The following is a 21,724-nucleotide window of genomic DNA, read 5'->3' as shown; positions in this document are numbered from 1 at the left end:
CAAGCCCGTTGGTTTCTTCCTGTTGACGGCCCTGTTTGACACCAACACAGGAGGGGACTGGAGCTTTGGTGGCAATACCTGAAGCATTAGGGGGGTTCTGACGAATCAGCGACATGTGGTAGCTGAGCCCTGTTGACGTAACGACTCAACTTACCTAATGAACTACAGGGACAGTAAACACGTCACATTCATTCAGGCACTAATGAAGTGTTACAAAATATTTATTAACCCTTTTTTTTTTACTGCACACATAATGGAGTAGTTATTGTACATGAAAAGGTTTCTTTGATGTGAGAAGTGCACAGTCAGATGTAACTTTTGAAACATCTTCACTTTGAAGGGTACCGTGTATTCCCTGCTTGGACCACCCATGAAATACATCAAAACTAGCTTCTATTCGGCAGGCAGCCTAGTAGTTAACAGCGTTGGGCCAGTAACCGAAAGGTTGCTGGTTCGAATCCCCGAAGCCGACTAGGTGAAAAATCTGGCGATGTGCCCTTGAGGCACTTAACCCTAATTCCTACCGTAAATCACTCTGGATAAGAGCGTCTGGTAAAACAACTAAGAGGGAAATGTATTTAAGGAACATCATGACCTGATTTGAGTTTTGTTGCACCATAAAACATCAAATGGTACCTTTTAACGTGACTCAATAAAAACACCAGACAGGCTCTCTCACACAGACACACACACAACAGCACACGCATATACGGATGCAGCATACCCACCCACCCACCCTCCCGGAGGAAAAGTGATCATTGAGATCTTGAATACTCTTCATGTGTCTCTTCATAGCTGGAATCTTGCACTTTACACTTCTCCTTCATCGTCATCATCATCCCCACCATTGTGTCTATTCCCAGGGCCCCCAGGCTCCAGTGCCAGGGTCACACCTGGGGTCGTCATCGGGGAAGGTGATTGGCTGAGACCTCTGCAGGTAGTGGCCTAGTCTTCTGAGGAGGTTGTCCACCACGTCGGGGTGTTGGTCAGACACCTCATCCCTTTCTTCTGGGTCGGCCTCCACATCAAACAGCATCACAGGCTTCAGAGGATTAACAGAACCAGAACTGTTAGTTCCAGAACTGTTCTCCAAGCCTGGACGGGTGAACCATCGGTCACAGCCTGGAGGAGGGACGGTGGAGAAATATGAAATATAGCAGGGACGTGTGTGTGTGGCTGTGCGTGTGTCTGTGCGCATACAATCTGTAAATATACTACCCTCATGCTATAGTGCTACATGCTACAGAGATCGAAACGAATAAAAACCCAGTCAGGCGTCACACTTTACTTCCTCCGCCGACTAAACACACCCAGCAGTTATGATGTGTCAGTTATGAGGTGTCATAACTGACAGAGACAAGCTAGTTACCTGGGTAGCCAGTCAGCAGCTTCCACTGCATGCTGCGGATGGCAGCGTGGATAGACACGTTGAAGCCTGAGTTGGACCAGGACCAAAGGTTGGAGGTGGAGCCTCCACCCCTCACTGGAGCATTAGACACAGGCAACCTCTGGGAAGCACTGCCTGGACCTGAGAAGAGGGAGGACGGAGCGGGAGGAAGGAGAGCGGGAGGAAGGGGAAAGGAGAGAGAGAGGGCAGGGGAGAGAGAGATGTTGGAGAGGAGGGAGAGAGAATCAACAGAAGTGAAATAGGGGATAGACGATAACGGAAGCCAATCTATATTTCCCAAACACTCTAGTATAATAATAAGAGAAAGTGGAAATTGCTGAAAAACATAGTCGTGGTCGACCGCTGGACACAAAACGTTCACTGTAGAGAGACTAAATAGGAAGTGAAGTAGAGAGGCCGAGACACTGAGCCCTGCAGCATACCTGAGAATGGGCTAGACGAGGGCTAGGCAGGCCGTATAGAAAGATGTGTGAAAATAAACAGAGCAATGAGAAAGAGCTCTTTCTTCCCCGCAGGCCAAACAATGAAGCAGCAGGAATGGAGAAGGGTTTTGTACTTGAACGTTGGCTAAAATGTGGAATTCAAGGTGTGAGATCTCTCTGGACTTGCACAATTTCTGGGGTCGGACTGGGAAGAATTCGCCCTTCCCTTTGATGCCAAGGTCAGCTACTGGGTAGAGCAGAGTGGGCAGTCGGAGTACCAGCTTTGCTCACTTAAAACAGAAACGGCAACTTGTTTTGATTAAAATGAGAGAAGACTGATGATTAGAAGGATTGAGACCAGAGACCTTATATTACACAGATAACGGATTCACTGCTCCTCAAGTTAAGATCAAACGTCCCTCGGTTTGCCTCATCAGATTCACCACATCAGCAGTACTTCCCCACTCCTGAGGTAAATCCACATTAGGCTGGTAGCGAGCTCTGTTGTAGTCTAGGTACCAGTTATTTTTTAGCTAACACTCCACTACTTAGAAAAGAATGGCTGTCGGTCTAATGCTGTTAAAAACAACCCTCCCAACATTCATTTTGTATGTGTAGCTACCCACAAGCCCTTGTTCTCCTCTCTCTGAGATGCAACAAGCACAAACTCATTTCTTATTTCATGGCTCCCTCGCTGCTGTAACATGACAGCCATTTAAAACACGTCCCATCTCAGACCACATGACTAGCATTGCGACATTCAAATCTATTGATCCGCTTATGAATGATGTGTGGGTTTTCCTCATAAGCTAATTGTTATCACATGCATTCAGTTATACAACTGCTGAATCCCCCACCCAGATTCTTAAGTGGGCTGAATTGCAGATTTGATTGGATCCAGCCAAGCGGAGGTTGAGTAAATGTGAAAGGGTTTGGGGTGATTTTGAGGTAGAGTTTTACGGTTTGGTGCCAGGATGCCAGTGCTTCACAGGCAGACAGAGGCCCGGAAAGTCCCAAATCATCCCAGCTATATCCATTATCTCCAACCCAAAGGATAGGATGGATTTAAGCAATATGGTGGAAACTGAACATGTAGCCTATCACCATGTTAGAAGTGAAGGTGAAAGTTGGTGAGAAGGTCAAGGGTCATAGGAGTAATGGGCTTGTATAATAGAAGACATGAATATGAAGGATTAGCCTGAATCATATATAGGGAGAACACTTAGAATACTAAGGAGACTAGAGCAACCTGTTCCAGACTTTTCTGTTCCCTCCTTTTCCCTCCTCACACTCTGTTCTCCCCCCCACATACTCTTTCAGTCTTATTTTCCCTCTCTCCGCAGGAACGACAGAGTGCAGCAGACAGCCAGGGCCTCTACATCTGGATCCAACTGCACAGCGGGACCAGTCCCAAATTGGACGGGGGAAGGAAGGAGGAGAGGGGGTGGAGAAGAGGTAGGAGGAGAGGAAGAAAGGAGGCTGAAGAGGTAGGGAGAGAAGGAGAGCAGGCGGAGAGGGAGAGAAGGAGGGAAGAGAAGGAGAGGGTGTTAGGGAGAGATATGGAGAGAGTAGGGGGGAGATAAGAGGGGGAGAGAGAAGATGGGAAAGAGGAGAGTGGGGGGAAAGAGGAGAGTGGGGGGGAAGAGGAGAGCAAGGGGAGAAAGAGGGCGTAAGGAAGGTGGTGGACAGGGGGAGAGGAGGAGGAAAGGGAATAGAGGGGAAGTCAGAGGGATTTGGGGTTTGGACGGAGTCCAGGATCTCGCTCTCTTTCTCTGCCTAGACATTTAGAGAACCCCCTCACTCTTTCTGCCCCACTTAAAGACGGAATCCCTCGGTCAGATAGGAAGAGGGAGGGGAGTGAGGGATTGAAAGAAAGACTGAGAAGAGGGGATTCGACAGAGGAAAAGTGGGAGAAAGAGGAAGATGTAATCTGTCTTGTCAGATAGAGAAAGAGAGGGGAAATGTGAATTAGAGGAAGTGAGGGGGAGAGAGAAAGAGGGGGTGGGAGATTGACAGAGAATGAGAGAGTGAAAACGGGACACAGAATCCCTCATCAAATAGAGCAAGAAAGAGAAGGATGTGGAATGAAAGACAGGAAAGAAATCCCTAGAATGTGATGAATAAAAGGAGAGTGCGGTCTCCTGCTAGAGACAGCACAGGGAGAAGTGTGCTGGTCACTGTGGTAACAGTTAACAAGGGTTCCAACTTCCCACTCACTAATGAATGAATACATTAAGACATGAATGTATGGGGCAGAGAAGTTATTATAGTATGAGACGTTCAAACCTTCAAGAAGTGTTTAAGTGTTTGATAGCTTTGGGGCACAACATCGGGAGGGTGTGTATTGGTTGGACTCCCCGGGTTGTGCATCGTTCTGGTGGGTGGAGACAGAAAAGAACCCTACCACAATATAGCCGGCTTCACTCCCAAAAAAACGTTTCCTGTCAACAAAAGCATATGTAGAATCTCTAGGAACTCTACTTACCAGACGTGAAGTGAAACATGTCCCTTCGCTGTCAAATAAACATTTGAATCCAACTTTTGTCCAAACCGCACCATATTCCTGCTGTGGAAACAGTGGTAGATTGTGGTAGGAAGTCTCAAAGTGAAATGCATGGTCTAACTTTTCAGGAATATGGTGCGCCTCGGATTATACGTATGCTTTTGTCGACAAGAAACTAGCTTGCTCCCCTCACTCCAAAGCCCCAGGAGATCAACGACCAAAATGGAGACAAAAAAGTTCAAGCTCAAACTCCCTGATGAAGGACCAGCCTGATCTGCTGTTTTTTATTTATTTTTACGCCACATACGTTTTGATTGACGAGGCAACTGACGGAGCTATAGCTTGTCACTCTGTGAGCGACTTTAGATCTCAGGCAAGGTGACGCAACTGCACCATGGTGGCTACTAGCTCGTTTATATCTGCTACCTGCGTTGACATGACTCTTCTGAACATCTGAATTGTTGCGGTATGAAGGCTTTCCTCTCTGTATCATAATCTCCATCATTTCCTTCAGGATCAGTCAGCGAGGAAGCCAAAAACACCAGAAAGTCAATTGGCTTATGTCAGTATAGCTGTTCTTATGTCAGTATGGCTGTTACCTCCCAGGCACCTCAGTGTTGTAATTTCTAGACTCAAGGCAGGTATAAATCAATCATGTGCCAATTGCTTGAGGCCTTGCCTGGCTGGCTGGGACACCCTGGGCCAAGGAAAGCAGCGCTAGCCTTGAACCGGTGTTCAAAATCTCTGTTCAACAGATCTCTGTTCTGAAAACAATAAAAGCCTCTTAATAACAATCAGGGGTTTGAAAGTTGGCTGGTTTCCTGTAGAACCTCCAAGAACCAATGAGCTGAGCTGCTAAATCTCCACGGAAACACCAGAAAGGGGGTCAACTCCAATGATGTCATACATACACATACAGTACAGTCAAATAAGGATGTTTCTGGTTAACTCACACTCTCCTGCGAAAGCGATGACCTAAGTTGACAAAGTAGATCAAAGCGCTGATGGACTGTAACATACAGCAGATTGTTGTATATCCTATCAGTTTGGCGATTGAAACATTTATGCTTGAATGACAGACAGACAAAAATAGTCTGGGGTATTTAAGGGAGTTAAGCCAAGGTAGCCTCCCTTGTTGTCTAACTAGGTGTAGAAGAAGAGAATACGATCTCTACTCCACTGCACAGCCCTTTGTTCAACACAGTCAAACACCCTGACCTCTGACCAGGGGCCCCACACCCCTCTGAGAAGGAAGTGGTTAGCGCCACCTAATGTTAAGTGGTTTAAGATGAGAATGAGAGTGCTCCATTGTGGTTCAAGGCGGGGTGGGGGGTCCGGCAGTCACAAGACCCATTTCCTAGAATCCCCCCTACAAATCACACATACACTTTGTATGTGTTTCTGTGTGTGGAGTGAAGGTGATATAGAGTTTTTATCCCTCTAGTTGTACTGGTTACATGCTGGTAGAAATGAGGTAAGACAGATTTCAGTTTTCCTGCATTAAAATCACCGGCCACTAGGAGTGCCGCCTCTGGGTGAGCATTTTCTTGTTTTCACATGACTCTATACAGCTCATTGAGTGCAGTCTTGATGCTAGCATTGGTCTACAGCTTATCATGAGGCATAGAAAACAAACTCAAAGACAGAAGCAGAAACTGGAACAACTAGGAATAGGACTAGATGTAATATTCATGCATCGAAAACAAAGTAAACAATAAAAAAACTAGGTGGTACTGGTGGTGACTGGGTACTAGGTGGTACTGGTGGTGACTGGGTACTAGGTGGTACTGGTGGTGACTGGGTACTAGGTGGTACTGGTGGTGACTGGGTACTAGGTGGTACTGGTGGTGACTGGGTACCAGGTGGTACTGGTGGTGACTGGGTACTAGGTGGTACTGGTGGTGACTGGGTACTAGGTGGTACTGGTGGTGACTGGGTACTAGGTGGTACTGGTGGTGACTGGGTACTAGGTGGTACTGGTGGTGACTGGGTACTAGGTGGTACTGGTGGTGACTGGGTACTAGGTGGTACTGGAGTGTTATTGGTGACTGGGTACTAGATGGTACTGGTGGTGTTATTGGTGACTGGGTACTAGGTGGTACTGGTGGTGTTATTGGTGACTGGATACTAGGTGGTACTGGTGGTGTTATTGGTGACTGGGTACTAGGTGGTACTGGTGGTGTTATTGGTGACTGGGTACTAGTTGGTACTGGTGGTGACTGGGTACTAGGTGGTACTGGTGGTACCACCAGTGGAGTGAGTGGAAAACACAAAAAAGGGCAACAATGATAAACACACACTAACGTGATGCTGACCAGACCCGGACTAAACAGAAGTCTATATCCCCTCACATAGACACAGAACACACACACTGACCATTCTCCAACACATACTCAAACACACTAAAGAGGGAGAGGTGGACAGAGAGAGAGACACAGAAAGAGAGAGAGACACAGAAAGAGAGAGACACAGAAAGAGAGAGAGAGATTGACAGCGGCAACGAGAGACAACGGCAGAGAGAGAGAGAGAAAGGAGGCAGAAAGCGAGATACAGAAAGGGAAAGGCGGGATACCTAGTCAGTTGTTCAACAATGTATTCTACTGAAATGTGCCTCCGCATTTAACCCAACCCCTCTGAATCAGAGAGAGAGAGAGAGGGCCAGTCAGAGAGCTCGAGGGCAGTTAAGTTCCCAGGTGATACATCAGTCTGAACATGTTTTATCGTCTTGTTCCTGTCAGAGTCGGTCTGATGACTTATGGCTCCAGGTATAAGTTGCCCTCAGGCACAGATTAAGGACCAGCTGTCCCTCCCACACCCCAACTTTTACAATGAGGAGGAGTAAACACAAAACCGACCCTAGATCAGCATCTATTCAACTTCCTAGTCCTGCGTATGGGACTCAGTGTCCTTCAGAAGAGAGTGAGACTGAGACTGTAAAGGCTGTCACTCCTCCCATGTCCAGTCACTTATTCACTCAGTCAGTCAGCCACCTGATCACTCACTGATGCTCAACACATCATCTACAGATCTGAGCAGCAGAGTCGAGATGTGGCTACTCTAGTGATCAACCCCCCCCCCCCCCCCCCCCCCCCGATGATACGTTCATTTGATTCCAGTGTTGGGAAATAGGAAGACGGCTGTCACTAATGATGTGGACGGTTACATCATGTATTAGTCAGAGTGGAAGCAGACCAGAGGTTAGGTTAGACTGAATCAGGCACATAACGAACATGAAATCACACGCGCGCACACACGTTCTGGCTCGGAGGGAATGTATTGTGTCACTTCTCTGCCCCCCCCCCCCCCCCCATCTGGAGCGGAGCCTTTTCATCACTGCATTAATCAAAACTTTTATAGACATCACACACACACTGAAGGGGATTTGGGCTTTGTGTTAGGGAATCAGGCAGCCATACAGGAGAATGACATCATCTCTCTATGAACCAAGCAGACCTTAATGATTGAAAGAGTCCAGTGGCGTGTGTGTGTGTGTGTGTGTCTACGTGCGTGTGTTCGTGCATGCACAGTGCTCCTCACGCACCGGGACACACACTTCTGAGTGTGTCTTGGCTGTGTTTTGTGTGGAATATGAAATCATAATGTAACGGTCCAATATGAATCATTTGAAACTAAACAAAGTAGTGCTGACGACTTCATTACCAGTAAATACCCAACTGTCATACTGGAGTAAAAGTAACGATACCTTAATAAAAAATGACTCAAGTAAAAGTGAAAGTCACCCAGTAAAATACTACTTCAGTAAAAGTCGAAAAGTATTTGGTTTTACATATCCTTAAGTATCAAAAGTCAAATGTAATTGCTCAAATATACTTAAGTATCAGAAGTAAAAGTATAAATAATTTCAAATTCCTTACATTAAGCAAACCAGACTGCACCATTTTCTTGTTTTTTTTTAAAGTTACGGATAGCCAGGGGCACACTCCAACACTCAGATATCATTTAGAAACTAAGCACGTGTTTAGTGAGTCTGCCAGATCAGAGGCAGTAGGGATGACCAGTTTTCATGATATGATTTTGAATATTTTTCTGTCCTGTTAAGCATTCAAAATGTAACGAGCACTTTTGGGTGTCAGGAAAAATGTATGGAGTAAAAAGTACACCATTTTCTTTCGGAATGTGATGAAGTAAAAGCAAAAGTTGTCAAATATAAATAGTAAAGTAAAGTACAGAAACCCCCAAAAACGACTTAATTAAGTAAAAAATACTTGAAGGTACTACTTAAGTACTTTACACTACTGCAACGGACACTGAAACAGTACTCAGAGGAATTCAGTGTTCTGTGCCTGTAGTTGCGTTGTCCAGTCAATATGAACCACTGTGGACTGGATGAAGGTGACCATAATGACCGTAAAAGTAAAACATACGGTACGTGGTGGTGATCGAGCGGGTGACTCACATGGCGCGATGTCAACGTAGAGAGGGTCAATGTTGTGTAGCAGCTCCAGTCTGGGTGACGCGTGACCTTCACTGGAAGACAAAGAAACAACAGTCACTACACACTTTCAGTCCTTCTCTCGACTACCCCAGAAGGGTCTGTGAATCTAAAGCAGACATCTACGTTCATAAAGCGGTCACAGGCTTTGACCACACTGGACCACAGAGTGACCGCGGCGTCTGCTAAAACACAGCAAGAATAACTTTCTCAATTCACATGTTGCTGAGCTTTTTGGGAGGGTAAAATGTTTTCAGTGTAAACTTAAAAATTTATAGTGGATTGGGAAAGTATTCCATCCCCTTCACTTGTTCCACATTTTGTTACGTTACAGCCTTACTCTAAAATAATTCAATAAGATCATCTTTGAGAACCAAAATAAAAGCCAGTCAGGGAGATTTAAAAATTCCAAAAACAAGCAGTATGTATTTTGTTACTACGTTTGAGCAAAAGAACACAGGTTTAGCCATTGCAAAATGTATAGAATTGCAGGAAATTAGCTTTAAAACTGCTAAATGTTCTCTCAGCTCCATTGTACAACATGTAGAATGGCATGAAATATGCAACAATCTCACAGTTCCATGGAGAAACTTGACCCCCCCCCACACACACACAAACAAACACAAACAAACAAACACAATCACACGGCATTCAAAGCAGACTGGGACCATAAAAGAGAAACAAACAAACAGGAATGTGTTTCAGTAGCCAATAGGGCCAAGGACACACTACGACACGTACACAGTCAAAACACACCAGACAAAAGGTAATGAAACAGTCAGGTGGCCATCCACAGCCAATAGGAGAGAGGGCTGGACTGAGAGCAGTTGTTTGTGGGTAACCCCAGGCTGTGGGTTTCTGCTGCAGGCCTCAATTTAACCCACTTCATTGTGTCTGCTTTTAGTTTACGAATCTAATGTGTCACTCATGCAGAATGAAGGCAATGATAGCCTTAGTGATTTTGAAAGCTTCTGGCTAGCTTATGTAAGTCTTGTCCTGGACACCGCCCCCTTTAAGTGGTCAATGACTTTATCTCTAAAGAGTCACTTGAAAACACTTAATGTACCAGCAATCAGCTAATACAAGGGAGAAAAATTGAGAAGTCACAGTTGATTTCAAGACGGTCATCAAAACTTGTACGATAAGTCAGGAGTGACAGAGTAAGAGAGGGACAGGCACTATAGAGGGAGGGAGGTGGGGGGGAGAGAGAGTAAGAGAGGGACAGGCACTATAGAGGGAGGGAGGTGGGGGAGAGAGAGAGTAAGAGAGGGACAGGCACTATAGAGGGAGGGAGGTGGGGGGGAGAGAGAGGGACAGGCACTATAGAGGGAGGGAGGTGGGGGAGAGAGAGAGTAAGAGAGGGACAGGCACTATAGAGGGAGGGAGGTGGGGGGGAGAGAGAGTAAGAGAGGGACAGGCACTATAGAGGGAGGGAGGTGGGGGGGAGAGAGAGTAAGAGAGGGACAGGCACTATAGAGGGAGGGAGGTGGGGGGGAGAGAGAGTAAGAGAGGGACAGGCACTATAGAGGGAGGGAGGTGGGGGGGGAGAGAGTAAGAGAGGGACAGGCACTATAGAGGGAGGGAGGTGGGGGAGAGAGAGAGTAAGAGAGGGACAGGCACTATAGAGGGAGGGAGGTGGGGGAGAGAGAGAGTAAGAGAGGGACAGGCACTATAGAGGGAGGGAGGTGGGGGAGAGAGAGAGTAAGAGAGGGACAGGGACTATAGAGGGAGGGAGGTGGGGGGGAGAGAGAGTAAGAGAGGGACAGGCACTATAGAGGGAGGGAGGTGGGGGGGAGAGAGAGTAAGAGAGGGACAGGCACTATAGAGGGAGGGAGGTGGGGGAGAGAGAGAGTAAGAGAGGGACAGGCACTATAGAGGGAGGGAGGTGGGGGGGAGAGAGAGTAAGAGAGGGACAGGCACTATAGAGGGAGGGAGGTGGGGGGGAGAGAGAGTAAGAGAGGGACAGGCACTATAGAGGGAGGGAGGTGGGGGGGAGAGAGAGGGACAGGCACTATAGAGGGAGGGAGGTGGGGGGGAGAGAGAAAAGGAGCGACTCCAAATTTGTGTGAAAATGAGTGATGGAATTTCCTTCTCTTTGAAGTCCCATCGTCCTGGTAACAAAGAGCTTATTGAAAGACCAGAGAGAGAGACAGATCAGTCGGGGGAGGGGGGGAAGAGAGGAGGAGGAAAGGGGAGAGGACATTTACATTTACATTTAAGTCATTTAGCAGACGCTCTTATCCAGAGCGAGGGGGAGGCTGTCAAACACAAGGAAATATTTTACCTGATCTGAGACGTATGAAACTCCTGAAGTGTCTCACATAAACAACTCAGAAATGATGACAAGGTGCGCAACCCCCACCCATCCCCCCACTCCAGGCTTACCTGATAGCGTTCCACACATTATAGCCGTCCAGTGGCTTCGTCCCATTGGTCGATCCCCCGGCCAGGCCCACCAGTGTCGGCAGCCAATCAGAGATGTGTATGAGTTGGCGGCTGACGGTCCCAGGTTCTTTCAGCAGCGGGCTAGTCACGAATCCAACGCCCCTAACCCCACCCTCCCACAGTGACCACTTCCTGCCTCTCAGAGGCCAGTTAGAACCCCCTGCCAGAGTCTGACCCCCGTTATCTAGAGAGAGAGAGCGAGACAGACAGATAGACAGAGAGAGAAAGAGAAAGGAAGAAAGAGCGGGACGTCCTTTTACTGAAAAGTGTATTATAGTGTTTACGTAAATGCATTTTATAGAAAGTTTGCATATCACTGACAGAGGGTAAGAAAGAATCCCTCTCCACTGATTAGAGCAAGGCAGCCATTTTATTACTGATGACACGTGAGGGGAACAGATTACGGGTGTCATTGTCAAGTAACTGGAGAGCCAAACCAAAGATACCTTTCAACTCCTCCTCATAAAAACACTGTTTGTTCTTCCCCTTTCCACTAACTGATGCACAAATGACACATCAATTCAAGACGATACATTAAATTCACCATGAGAGTACAGCATGCTTGATAAGCACTACTTACCACCATGACTAGATCTAGGAGTTCTGAGGGGATTCGTATATTGAGGCTTAACAGTGATGCCAAGTGGATTCATCCCATGAACAACACAGTGGTTAGACCTCCGAAGCACAGCGCTCATAGAGGAACTCTCTCAAGGCAGAGAGACAGGAGGGAGGTGGAGATGAAACAAGGCCACCGTTTCGTAGATTGAGGAACTTCCTGGAAGCTGCGAGTTACGGTGGGTTGTTCGACCAATGGCCATGGCTCTTGGGGTTAATGGAACTGATCCATTCACAAAAGGTGGTTTGATGACTAAGTTCTAGCTTTACAAATACATAAAAAGTTTGTTAAAAAAAAATAAAAAATTCTCTCCCTCTTCCTGTGTCTTTCATTTGTCTATGCTTCTCAGACAGACAGACAGTCATCCTCCCTGGAGGCTAGTCCAGTATAAACAAAATAGACCATTCACCCTGGGCTCTCCCTGCGCTAGGGAGAGGAGAGGGGGAGGAAAGGAGAGCCATGTGAGTTCAGGAAGTAGTCTCTGCAGCTTCCAGGCTGTTCTCGAAAGAGGGCCCTCTCTTCACTAATTCATTATCAAACTGTTTCTGCTCCTTCTCTATGCCAGCTCTCTCCCGCTTTCCTTCTCTCTCCCCAGCTCTTACCCACACACCCTCTCATATCCTTTCTCTCTCACACCCTCTCTCTCTCACACCCTCTCCCAGTCTCTCTCACAGACTCTCGCTCCTCTCCTTTCTCTCCCCAGCTCTCTCTTACAGTAAGACCCCAGTGCGCCAGTTAGCTAACAGAGAGATTCATCGCTAAGGAATCTCTGAGTGCTCCTCCAAACGTTTCTAAACTGTGTGTTTATGTTTGAGCAGGGCTGGGGTGTGACGTACTGTGTAGGCCGTTAGTTAGCTCACACACTGTGACTCAGCAAGCAGCGAGCCTTGATGGGGCATGAAATAGTAATGATTCATTCACAGTATATTCTAGACTAAAGAGCAGAACCATGGTTCTGGTTTTATCACCTTGACTCCCTCACAAACGTCATTCTCTATATGTAAAAGCTTTTGGGGGGGAAACAGAGAAGACAGTCACAATCTTTGCCCAACAAGCAGAGTTTAATGGTAAGGGTTAAGATGCAAAGTAGTAAAGCAGGCCACATACCTGAGCCCACCACAGACACAAACCACTAACAGGCCCAGATGTAGAGGAAACCAGCCAGCATCTCTGCTGTATCACACACTCAAATGGCAACATAGAATCAATGGGTGACACAAGCATCTATTGATTGTTATATGGATCCATCTTCCTATTAACCAGAACCCAGTGCTGGGAACAGTGGTATGTATTGACAAGTGCTCCTCCTACATAATGTTAAAGGGGGCCTCTACAATGGTAAATTAGGTCAACGTTGGTGGTTTTGTGATTACACACCATTGCCTTTAACAGTAGGCCCCCACAGCACATCTTGACTTCCCCCTGCTCACACTTGTCTGAGGGTCTGCGGCTGCTGGGAGCCGCTCAACTCAGGACTGTTTCCGTTCCCTAATGGCTCCCAGCTGCGTGATAAGGCTCTTCTACAGAAAGGAGATGGGGCTGACAGAACAAACCACGGTCAGATACAAGGACATGCTGACCTCTAGTGGATACTCTGGAAATTACTGAAATTGTTCAGACTATCAGCATGGTATTTTTTATTTTTTATTTATTTTACCGTTATTTTACCAGGTAAGTTGACTGAGAACACGTTCTCATTTGCAGCAACGACCTGGGGAATAGTTACAGGGGAGAGGAGGGGGATGAATGAGCCAATTGTAAACTGGGGATTATTAGGTGACCGTGATGGTTGAGGGCCAGATTGGGAATTTAGCCAGGACACCGGGGTTAACACCCCTACTCTTACGATAAGTGCCATGGGATCTTTAATGACCTCAGAGAGTCAGGACACCCGTCCTATGAGTTTAAGGTGCGAGTCACCTGAAGCGATGAAAATAATACCTGCTGGAACTCTAGAAATATTACACACCACAGATGATGGTGCCAAGTCCGCTCTGGTGAATCAAAAAGCACTATGTATTGTGGTTAGTTCAACTGGCTGTGACGCGCAGTGCAGAAAACAGAGTAAACGTAGGCTTTATCCACTGTCACATTAAAGCCAAACTTCCCAGCCACTCCTGTCCCTCCGTGTGAACAGGCTCTGTGGTGCTGATGGAAAACTCTGTGTCCTGCCCGGAAACATTAAGAGTGATTACTCCGTCTTTAACTGCTCAGAGTTGGGGATCTGTTCACATCTGACACTTCATAAAAACCCAATGTTCCACAACCACATGTAAACTACAGAGAGTGGACACACACACACACACACACACACGAAGCAGAAGAAATCAGCCTAAAAGATAAACGGTACACACTGGGGGAAAACAACAACTGGCATTCAGGAGGAACGATTAACACTCACACCCCAGCAACACAACATGTTCCAGTCCATGGGGAAAGAGAGAGGGCCAGAATGAGTGAGACGTCAGCAGACCTATAAACATTCATTCACAGGATATGCGGCAGATAATCCTAACCGTTCTAACTCTGTCCTCCTGGGTCCTGGATTAATCCTGCTTTCACACCATAGGGTTTTTCAAGGTATGCACAAAGCACTGTTTGCTGTTGACTCAAGTGTGCTCTATAACATGTCTCTGTCTGAACTCAACCGTACACACACAAACTGCTGTTATGTACCTGTAGAGAAGACCAGTACAGTGTTGTCCCAGAGGCCGGTCTCCTGCAGTGCCAGCGTGATGTTGCCCACAGCCTCGTCCATAGCGGACACCATACCAGCATACAGCCTGCGGTTCGGGTCCTTTATGAAACTGTAGGGGGCGACGTAGCGCTCTGGAACCTGGAGAGGGGCGTGGACCGCTTGAAGAGCCACGTAGAGGAAGAGGGGCTGCAAGACAGGACAGGAGGAGAACACACACCGGCCATGAACATTATTCTAGTCTCGCTTTATTTTTCAAGGCTACACAGAGGAAGAAGGACAGAAAGAGTGTGTGGGCCTGCGTGTGTGTGTGTGTGTACTGTTACCTTTTTGGAGTTGTGTTTAGCGATGATGCTGGTAACCCGGTCAGTAAACAGCTGAGTGGAGTAGGTCCCTGTGTATCCCGTAGCAACCTCCTCCCCCTCTCTCAGGTCCAGGGCACAGCGGGTCACGTTCAGGAGAGGGACATGACTGCAGCGCTGGTGACTGAAGTAGTCCTCACTGCCTGTCAGATAGCCTGGTGGGGACGGAGAGACAGATACAGGGGGGAGAGAGGGACAGAAGTGGAACAGACAGGTTTAGTCCGATATCTGAAATACTGTAAGACAATAAATACCCTATATTGAGTACATGGTTCGATCTTGATGTACCTGAACTGTTCTCAGTGCTTTCAAGTGTGTATGGTGTGAATCTGATGTTACACACAGACGTGTAGCAAGCCCTAGCCACATCCTGATGAAGACATAACAGATCATGAGATGTAAGTGAAGTGAAATGGAGGATGACTCACACGACTGTATGCAAAAGTGAACGTGTGCGCAAGAGTAATTTTCATCACTGATGACCAACCGGTGTTTCTTATTCCCAGTAGCATACCTAAGAGAGGCAACATGGTCTCTGTGTCTGTGTTTGTGTGCGTGTGAGCTGACGACCTACCGAAATAGGAGTCGAACCCTCTGCGTGTTGGCAGGCAGTCTTTGCGGTACATGCCCAGGTGCCACTTTCCCACCATGTGGGTGGCATAGCCTGCCTCTCTCATCAGCTGTGGCAGCAGCTTCTCATCCAGAGGAACACAGTAGGGCTGGCACGGCCAGATGATCTGGTGCTGCATGCCTGTGTGGATCTGACAATCAAAGCCACAGACTTAGATAGACATCACATTATTGTATCTGTTCTATTATGGCGTCTGCGAGAGCTTGGCAGTACCATTGAGGCCATCTCCATCTTGAAGTAGTCCATTTTATTATTTTACTACTTCTATGAGTTGGCAAACAAACTCAAAGGGCGCATACTGCCACTTGTAGTGTGTTGTTTGCAGTGGCGTAAAGTACTTAAGTAGTACTTTAAAGTATTTTTACCTAAGTCGTTTTTGGGGGTAACATTTACTTCACTACATTCCTAAAGAAATTAAATGTACTTTTTACTCCATACATTTTCCCTTAAACCCAAAAGAACTTGTTACATTTTGAATGCTTAGCAGGACAGGAAATGGTCCAATTCATTCACTTATCAAGAGAACATCCCTGGTCATCCCTACTGCCTCTGATCTGGCGGACTCACTAAACACACATGATTAGTTTGTAAATGATGTTGGAGTGTGCCCCTGGCTATACGCAAAATAAAAAAACAAGAAAATGGTGCCGTCTGGTTTGCTTAATATAAGGAATTTGAAAACATTTATACTTTTACTTTTGATACTTAAGTATTTGAGCAATTGCATTTACTTTTGATACTTACGAACATTTTACACCAAATAGTATTTGAAGTAGACTTTCACTTGAGCCATTTTACTCAAGTATAACATTTGGGTGCTTTCTCCACCACTGGTTGTTCATAAAGGTTGGCGATTTACTGCCACCTGCAGTTATGGAATGTTTGCACGCGAGTAGAATTCATTGGCTGATCCCTCCTGATGACCCGGATAAAATCATGTGATCCTTCCTTAACCAGTGGCGTCCTGTCATTCAGGGCACCTGTTTTGAGCCACACATTTTTAGCTCTGTTTTGCATGTTATTTTGGCATTAACCTGTTATGGTTGAAAGAGCAGCATTGAGTAACCTGGAAAGAGGTGGCCATTTCAAACGGCCTCGTTCTCAATTCTTGCTCGTACAATATGCATATTATTATTAGTATTGGATAGAAAACACTCTCTAGTTTCTAAAAACGTTTGAATTATGTCTCTAAGTGAAACAGAACTATTTTTACAGCTCATTTCCTATCCGGAAGTGAGATTTCCAAAAAGCGAACTGTCTCTTCAAGAGCTTGTCTATAAAAGGTCATGTCACTTAGGACTGTAGAAACACGTCATTCACCTTCCTCTGGGTGTCATGCGGAAGTGAGAGCAGAAATCAGTTGATTATCTCTTTCAGAGAATGCATACACCCTCTTGGAATGAGAGGACCGTCATTTTTTTTCTTTTTCTGAGGCGCGAATTTGGACCACGACTCTCCACCTGGAAAACGGTCGTTATAGATGAATATGACCCCTGGCTTCGATTTTTTTTGATACATGTCACAATATCATCCTAAAGTATGTTTTTTCAATATAGTTTAATTATATTATTGAAATTTATTCGTGACTTTATACGTGATGCGTTTGAAGACGAACGAGAGGTTAGCGCAGTAAGGCCAGTGTGTTTGCTAATTGAAGAGGGAAATAGTTCTTCTGGATCCAAATAAAGACGGTTCTGAACAAAAGACCCTTTGTACAACATTCTGAATGAAGATCAACAAAGATAAGGACCCAATTTGGGATGCTATTTCATATATATCTGTCGAACTGTGCTATGCTACCGTTTGCTTTGTTGTGATGTTAGCTATTGTAGTAAGCTAATATGACGATATATTGTGTTTTCGCTGTAAAACACTTCAAAAATCGGAAATATTGTCTCTATTTACAAGATCTTTCTCTTTCATTAGCTATCCACCATATATTTCTCTGAAATGTTTTATGATGTGTAATTAGTAGTTGACGTTGGTGTCTGTATTTTCTCTGGCTACTCCCGTGCGATTTCTGACTGTAGCTATGATGGTAGCAGTAATGTAAAACTGATTTATAGCTAAAATATGCAAATTTTTTGAACAAAACATAGATTTATTGTGTAACATGTTATAGGACTGTCATCTGAGGTAGTTTTTTCTAGGTTATTTAGGTTAGTTAGGTTGGCTTGTGCATGCTACTTGCATCCTACTTGTGCTGTGAAAAATGTCTGTCCTCTTTTTTATTTGGTGGTGAGCTAACATAAATATATGTGGTGTTTTCTCTGTAAAACATTTAAAAAATCGGACATGTTGGCTGGATTGACAAGATGTTTATCTTTCAAATGCTGTATTGGACTTGTTAATGTGTGAAAGTTAAATATTAAAAAAAAATAGATTTTGAATTTCGCGCCCTGCACTTGAGCTGGATGTTGTCATAGGTGTACCGGTGTCAGGCTTGCAGCCTTAACAGGTTTTAATACGTGTCACATATCAGTCTTGAGTAAGGCAGCTGCAAAATGCAGGTGTTTCAGCCTAGTTCTTTCTGTGTGGGTGGGGCAGCCAGCGGAAAATACGGAGAGTAGGTGTTGGTAATGTTCTCTAGTTGTGCCGTGATTGGCTCAGTGCTCTGTCACTCATGGGGACACTACGTCACCACCAAGTCTAAAGGTAGAACTCGAAAATCAAGCCCCTTGGGTGCTGCCATAGAGTTAGTTACATTAGAAGTGCCCATCCAAGAAGGCTCAAGGTAAAATAACATCAAATCACGTTATATTTACAGTAGCTTTGATTGGACTGATCATGTCAACATCATACTTTCAAAATCTTAGCTAGCAGTCATCTACTGGCAAATTCTTTTTAATCCTTGTCATATGAAGAGAAATTATAGATAAAATGTATCGTTGCTCATCGGCCATTGGAATGAAACATTACACAACAAGTTGGAAATCGCAAATTCAACAATGAGTCGTTTGGAAGGAATCAGTGGCTAACTGCAAGCACTGAAAAGCAATCACTAGCCTGCTATTCAGTGGAGTGTCTGTGTGGTCCCAAGTCTGGGTTTAAGGGTCTCTTTACCAAGTTTAAAATGATAAACATTCAACATTGGCCTTGCTGTCAAAGAAGCATGATTTGTGCCGCGCTCAAAACAACTGGAAACTCGGAACTGGGAAATCTGACTTCAGTGAGTTCAAGACAACTGGGAACTCGGGTAAAATGAGCTCAGACTGGGAAAATATGTTTTGAACGGTCATCCAACTCAGAATTGTAAATCCAGAACTCGGGCCCTTTTCTAGAGCTTCGACCTGAGATCACTGACGTCATCATGATTCAACCTTGTTTTTCTTCCAGAGTTCCCAGTTGTCTTGAAAGCACCCTAAATCCAGAGAATGCCAGACTTTGATGACAAAGTTTGCCCACGAAGGACCGCCGCACCACCTTCCGGTTCAAGTGAGCACAGCACAAGGTGAGTCCAAAAATGTCTTGTATGCTGCTGCATAAATGATACAATATGCCAGGGAGATACGCATACAGTTTGATGGATACGTTAGATAAATCCAATGAATGCACCACACAGAATACACTACAACTGCCTCTGCAACGCAATGCTGCAAGGCAAACGCAGCGTTCCATTGGAAATTAATGTAATTCTGGTGTACCAAAATGCAATGACGCTGTCGGTGTGATTGAGGCGTAAGGATGGTTTTGGGAAACAGCTCAGAGATGTAACAACAATGCTCCTACACTCAAAAAATGAGGAGTTCAAGTGTTCTTCGAAGAACCTTAGGGTTCTTGGCACTGAAAAGGGCCCCCACAGGGTTCTTCCAAGAACCCCATAGGAGGTGGGGTTCATCGAGGAACTTTTGTTGCTGGGGGTTCTCGCAGGAACCTAACTGCCCAACTGAAACATTTGGATTTGAATTTGATAGGACAGCAGGGGCAGGTACTTAACTGAAAAATGTAAAGATCTCCTCAATTTAAGGTAAGGTTGTTCCTTATATGATCTAAATTGATATTGTTTTGTGATGATACCATCTATCTTTTCATATTTGTGCAAATCTTTCTAAAACAGAAAATGGACACCAATCAATCGATAATCAATCAACAAAGAGGCAAGAATATGTAGGCTATAAGAATATGTTGAAGACTGGCTGTATTGGGTGCAGATGACTGAACTGCTCACTTTTGTGTCTGCAGGTATCCAGACAAGTAGGCATACAAAGGTATGTCAATTGGTATGTTATGCAGATCACATTTACCATCCTCCTCCCTTACCTCGTCAATGAATATCCCATAGGCCTCTACATTATGGACATGGTATGTGTATGAAAACCATTATCAAAAAGTTTTTTTAAATTCACATTTACCATAAAAACCAAGGTATGAATACTGTTGTGTGCGTGTTTTGTTAATCATCTGTATAATTACTCTTTTTTGGATTCACAGACTTCACCCTCCCTACAACTCTGATGAAGGAAACCTGTTCGATCACCATGCACTGCAAAATCATTCTGGCTATGGATACGGAGAACATCAACACATTAACATCAACACATTAACATCAACACGCCAGAGGATATACCCATTGGACTTGGGGTTCTGCTGGGAGTTTACCTCATATTTGGATTTTTTAATTCTGCTTTGCCACTAAAATCATAATAAACAATGAGAACTAAAATATTGTGTTGTTGTTGTTGTGCGTATTATTATTAATAACAATAATCAGGGGAGGGGAGGGTAGTTTAAAAATGTACCTCAAAAGGTTATTCGATGATCCATTAAAAGGGTTCTGCAAATAACTTATAGGGCTTCCCCCACAGTTCAATTTGAATAGCCCCTAAAGGATACTCCAGGAACCTTTTTAGAGCGTACCAAGGTTCTAACAATAAACGTAGTATTAAGATGTTTTTGAGAATCCGGGCCCTGTTGTTTACGAAGCGTGTGACGAATACAATTGTATTTTATGTGAATAGCTCAGCCTTTCCAACATAGTATAGCGTACAAACAGTGGTGGAAAAAGTACCCAATTGTCATACCCGAGTAAAATAAAAGATACCTTAATATAAAATTTCTCACGTAAGTGCATTTTTATTTACGGACAGTCAGGGGCACACTCCAACACTCAGACATAATTTACAAACGAAGCGTTTGTGTTTACTGGGTCCATCAGAGGCAGTAGGGATGACCAGGGATGTTCTCTTGATAAGTGCGTGAATTGGACCGTTTTCCTGTTCTGCTAAGCATTCAAAATGTAACGTGTAGGACTACTTTTGGATGTCAGGGAAAACGTATGGAGTAAAAGTTACTTTGATACATTTTTAGGAATGTTGTGGAGTAAAAGTGTTTAGTTAAGTACTTTACACCACTGCCTACACACAGGGATGTCTCACCTGATATCTTCCGGTCATAAATTGGTTCCTGGAAGGTGTACATAAAGGTTGAACGTAGTAATTCTCCAGCCGGACACCTTTAGCCGACAGTTTGTCCAGATTCGGCGTCTTGATCTCTGAACCGTGGTATCCAACATCATTCCAGCCGAAGTCGTCAGCTAGGATGAATACTATGTGCGGCGGCTGTTTACCCTCTAAAAACATAGGGCATGACAGCAAGATAATTGCAGTGGCAATCATACAACTCAATGTTACAGGAAACATTGTCCCCTTTTCTCAAATCGAAGAACTTCGAAAGAAATTATAATATTCGTGTAAACAAGGAAGTACTAGTGCAGTACATATCTACAGTATATGCAATGCCTGAACGGCAGTCGAAAGCATGATTCAGAAAGGTAATGTAGTTAGTTTATTTAATGAAAAAGCAACAAATCACAATATGTGTTGATGAGGAAATGCACGCGCAATATTGTTTCGCTGTCTTCCAGGTTGAATTTGTTTAACTTCCTAGACAGTAACCAATCAGATGACTGCCGGTCACATGAGTGTCTTTATATGGGCATATGAGTCACACGCCTCAATGTATTGTCTAGCTAGCACACTAAAAAGAAAAGGTCCCTGGAGTATCAAATTGAAACTGTGGGGGAACCCCTATAAGTTATTTGAATAACCCTATTTTATTATTAATAATAATAATATGCATTACAATAACAAAAATAACAATATTTTAGTTCTCAGTGTTTATTATGGTTTTAGTGCAAAGCAGATTTTAAAAAATCCAAACAGGAGGTAAACTCCCAGCAGAGCCCCA

The 21,724-nt window shown here is 44.9% G+C and overlaps 1 protein-coding gene and 1 long non-coding RNA gene across 2 annotated transcripts; one reads left to right on the top strand and one right to left on the bottom strand.

Moving 5' to 3' along the window:
* Nucleotides 1-203: 203 nt before the first annotated feature.
* Nucleotides 204-21,413, bottom strand: arsb (arylsulfatase B). Its single transcript, XM_071363592.1, has 8 exons — nucleotides 20,914-21,413; nucleotides 15,482-15,668; nucleotides 14,872-15,062; nucleotides 14,527-14,734; nucleotides 11,172-11,415; nucleotides 8,751-8,821; nucleotides 1,370-1,528; nucleotides 204-1,122 (listed from the first exon to the last, which is right to left on the bottom strand). Exons 1-8 carry the CDS (start codon nucleotides 21,175-21,177, stop codon nucleotides 854-856), a joined length of 1,593 nt encoding a protein of 530 aa, XP_071219693.1. The 5' UTR covers nucleotides 21,178-21,413; the 3' UTR covers nucleotides 204-853.
* LOC139552154 (uncharacterized) lies at nucleotides 16,623-20,201 on the top strand. The gene is made up of 4 exons (XR_011670389.1): nucleotides 16,623-17,075; nucleotides 18,875-18,989; nucleotides 19,721-19,840; nucleotides 19,970-20,201. It is a non-coding gene; the product is annotated as an uncharacterized lncRNA (long non-coding RNA).
* Nucleotides 21,414-21,724: the final 311 nt, after the last annotated feature.

This window comes from Salvelinus alpinus, chromosome 24 (assembly GCF_045679555.1).
Source record: "Salvelinus alpinus chromosome 24, SLU_Salpinus.1, whole genome shotgun sequence".
Taxonomy (NCBI): Eukaryota; Metazoa; Chordata; class Actinopteri; order Salmoniformes; family Salmonidae; genus Salvelinus; species Salvelinus alpinus.
Note: the sequence above shows the minus strand (reverse complement) of the source record. Positions and strands in the feature narration are given on the sequence as shown.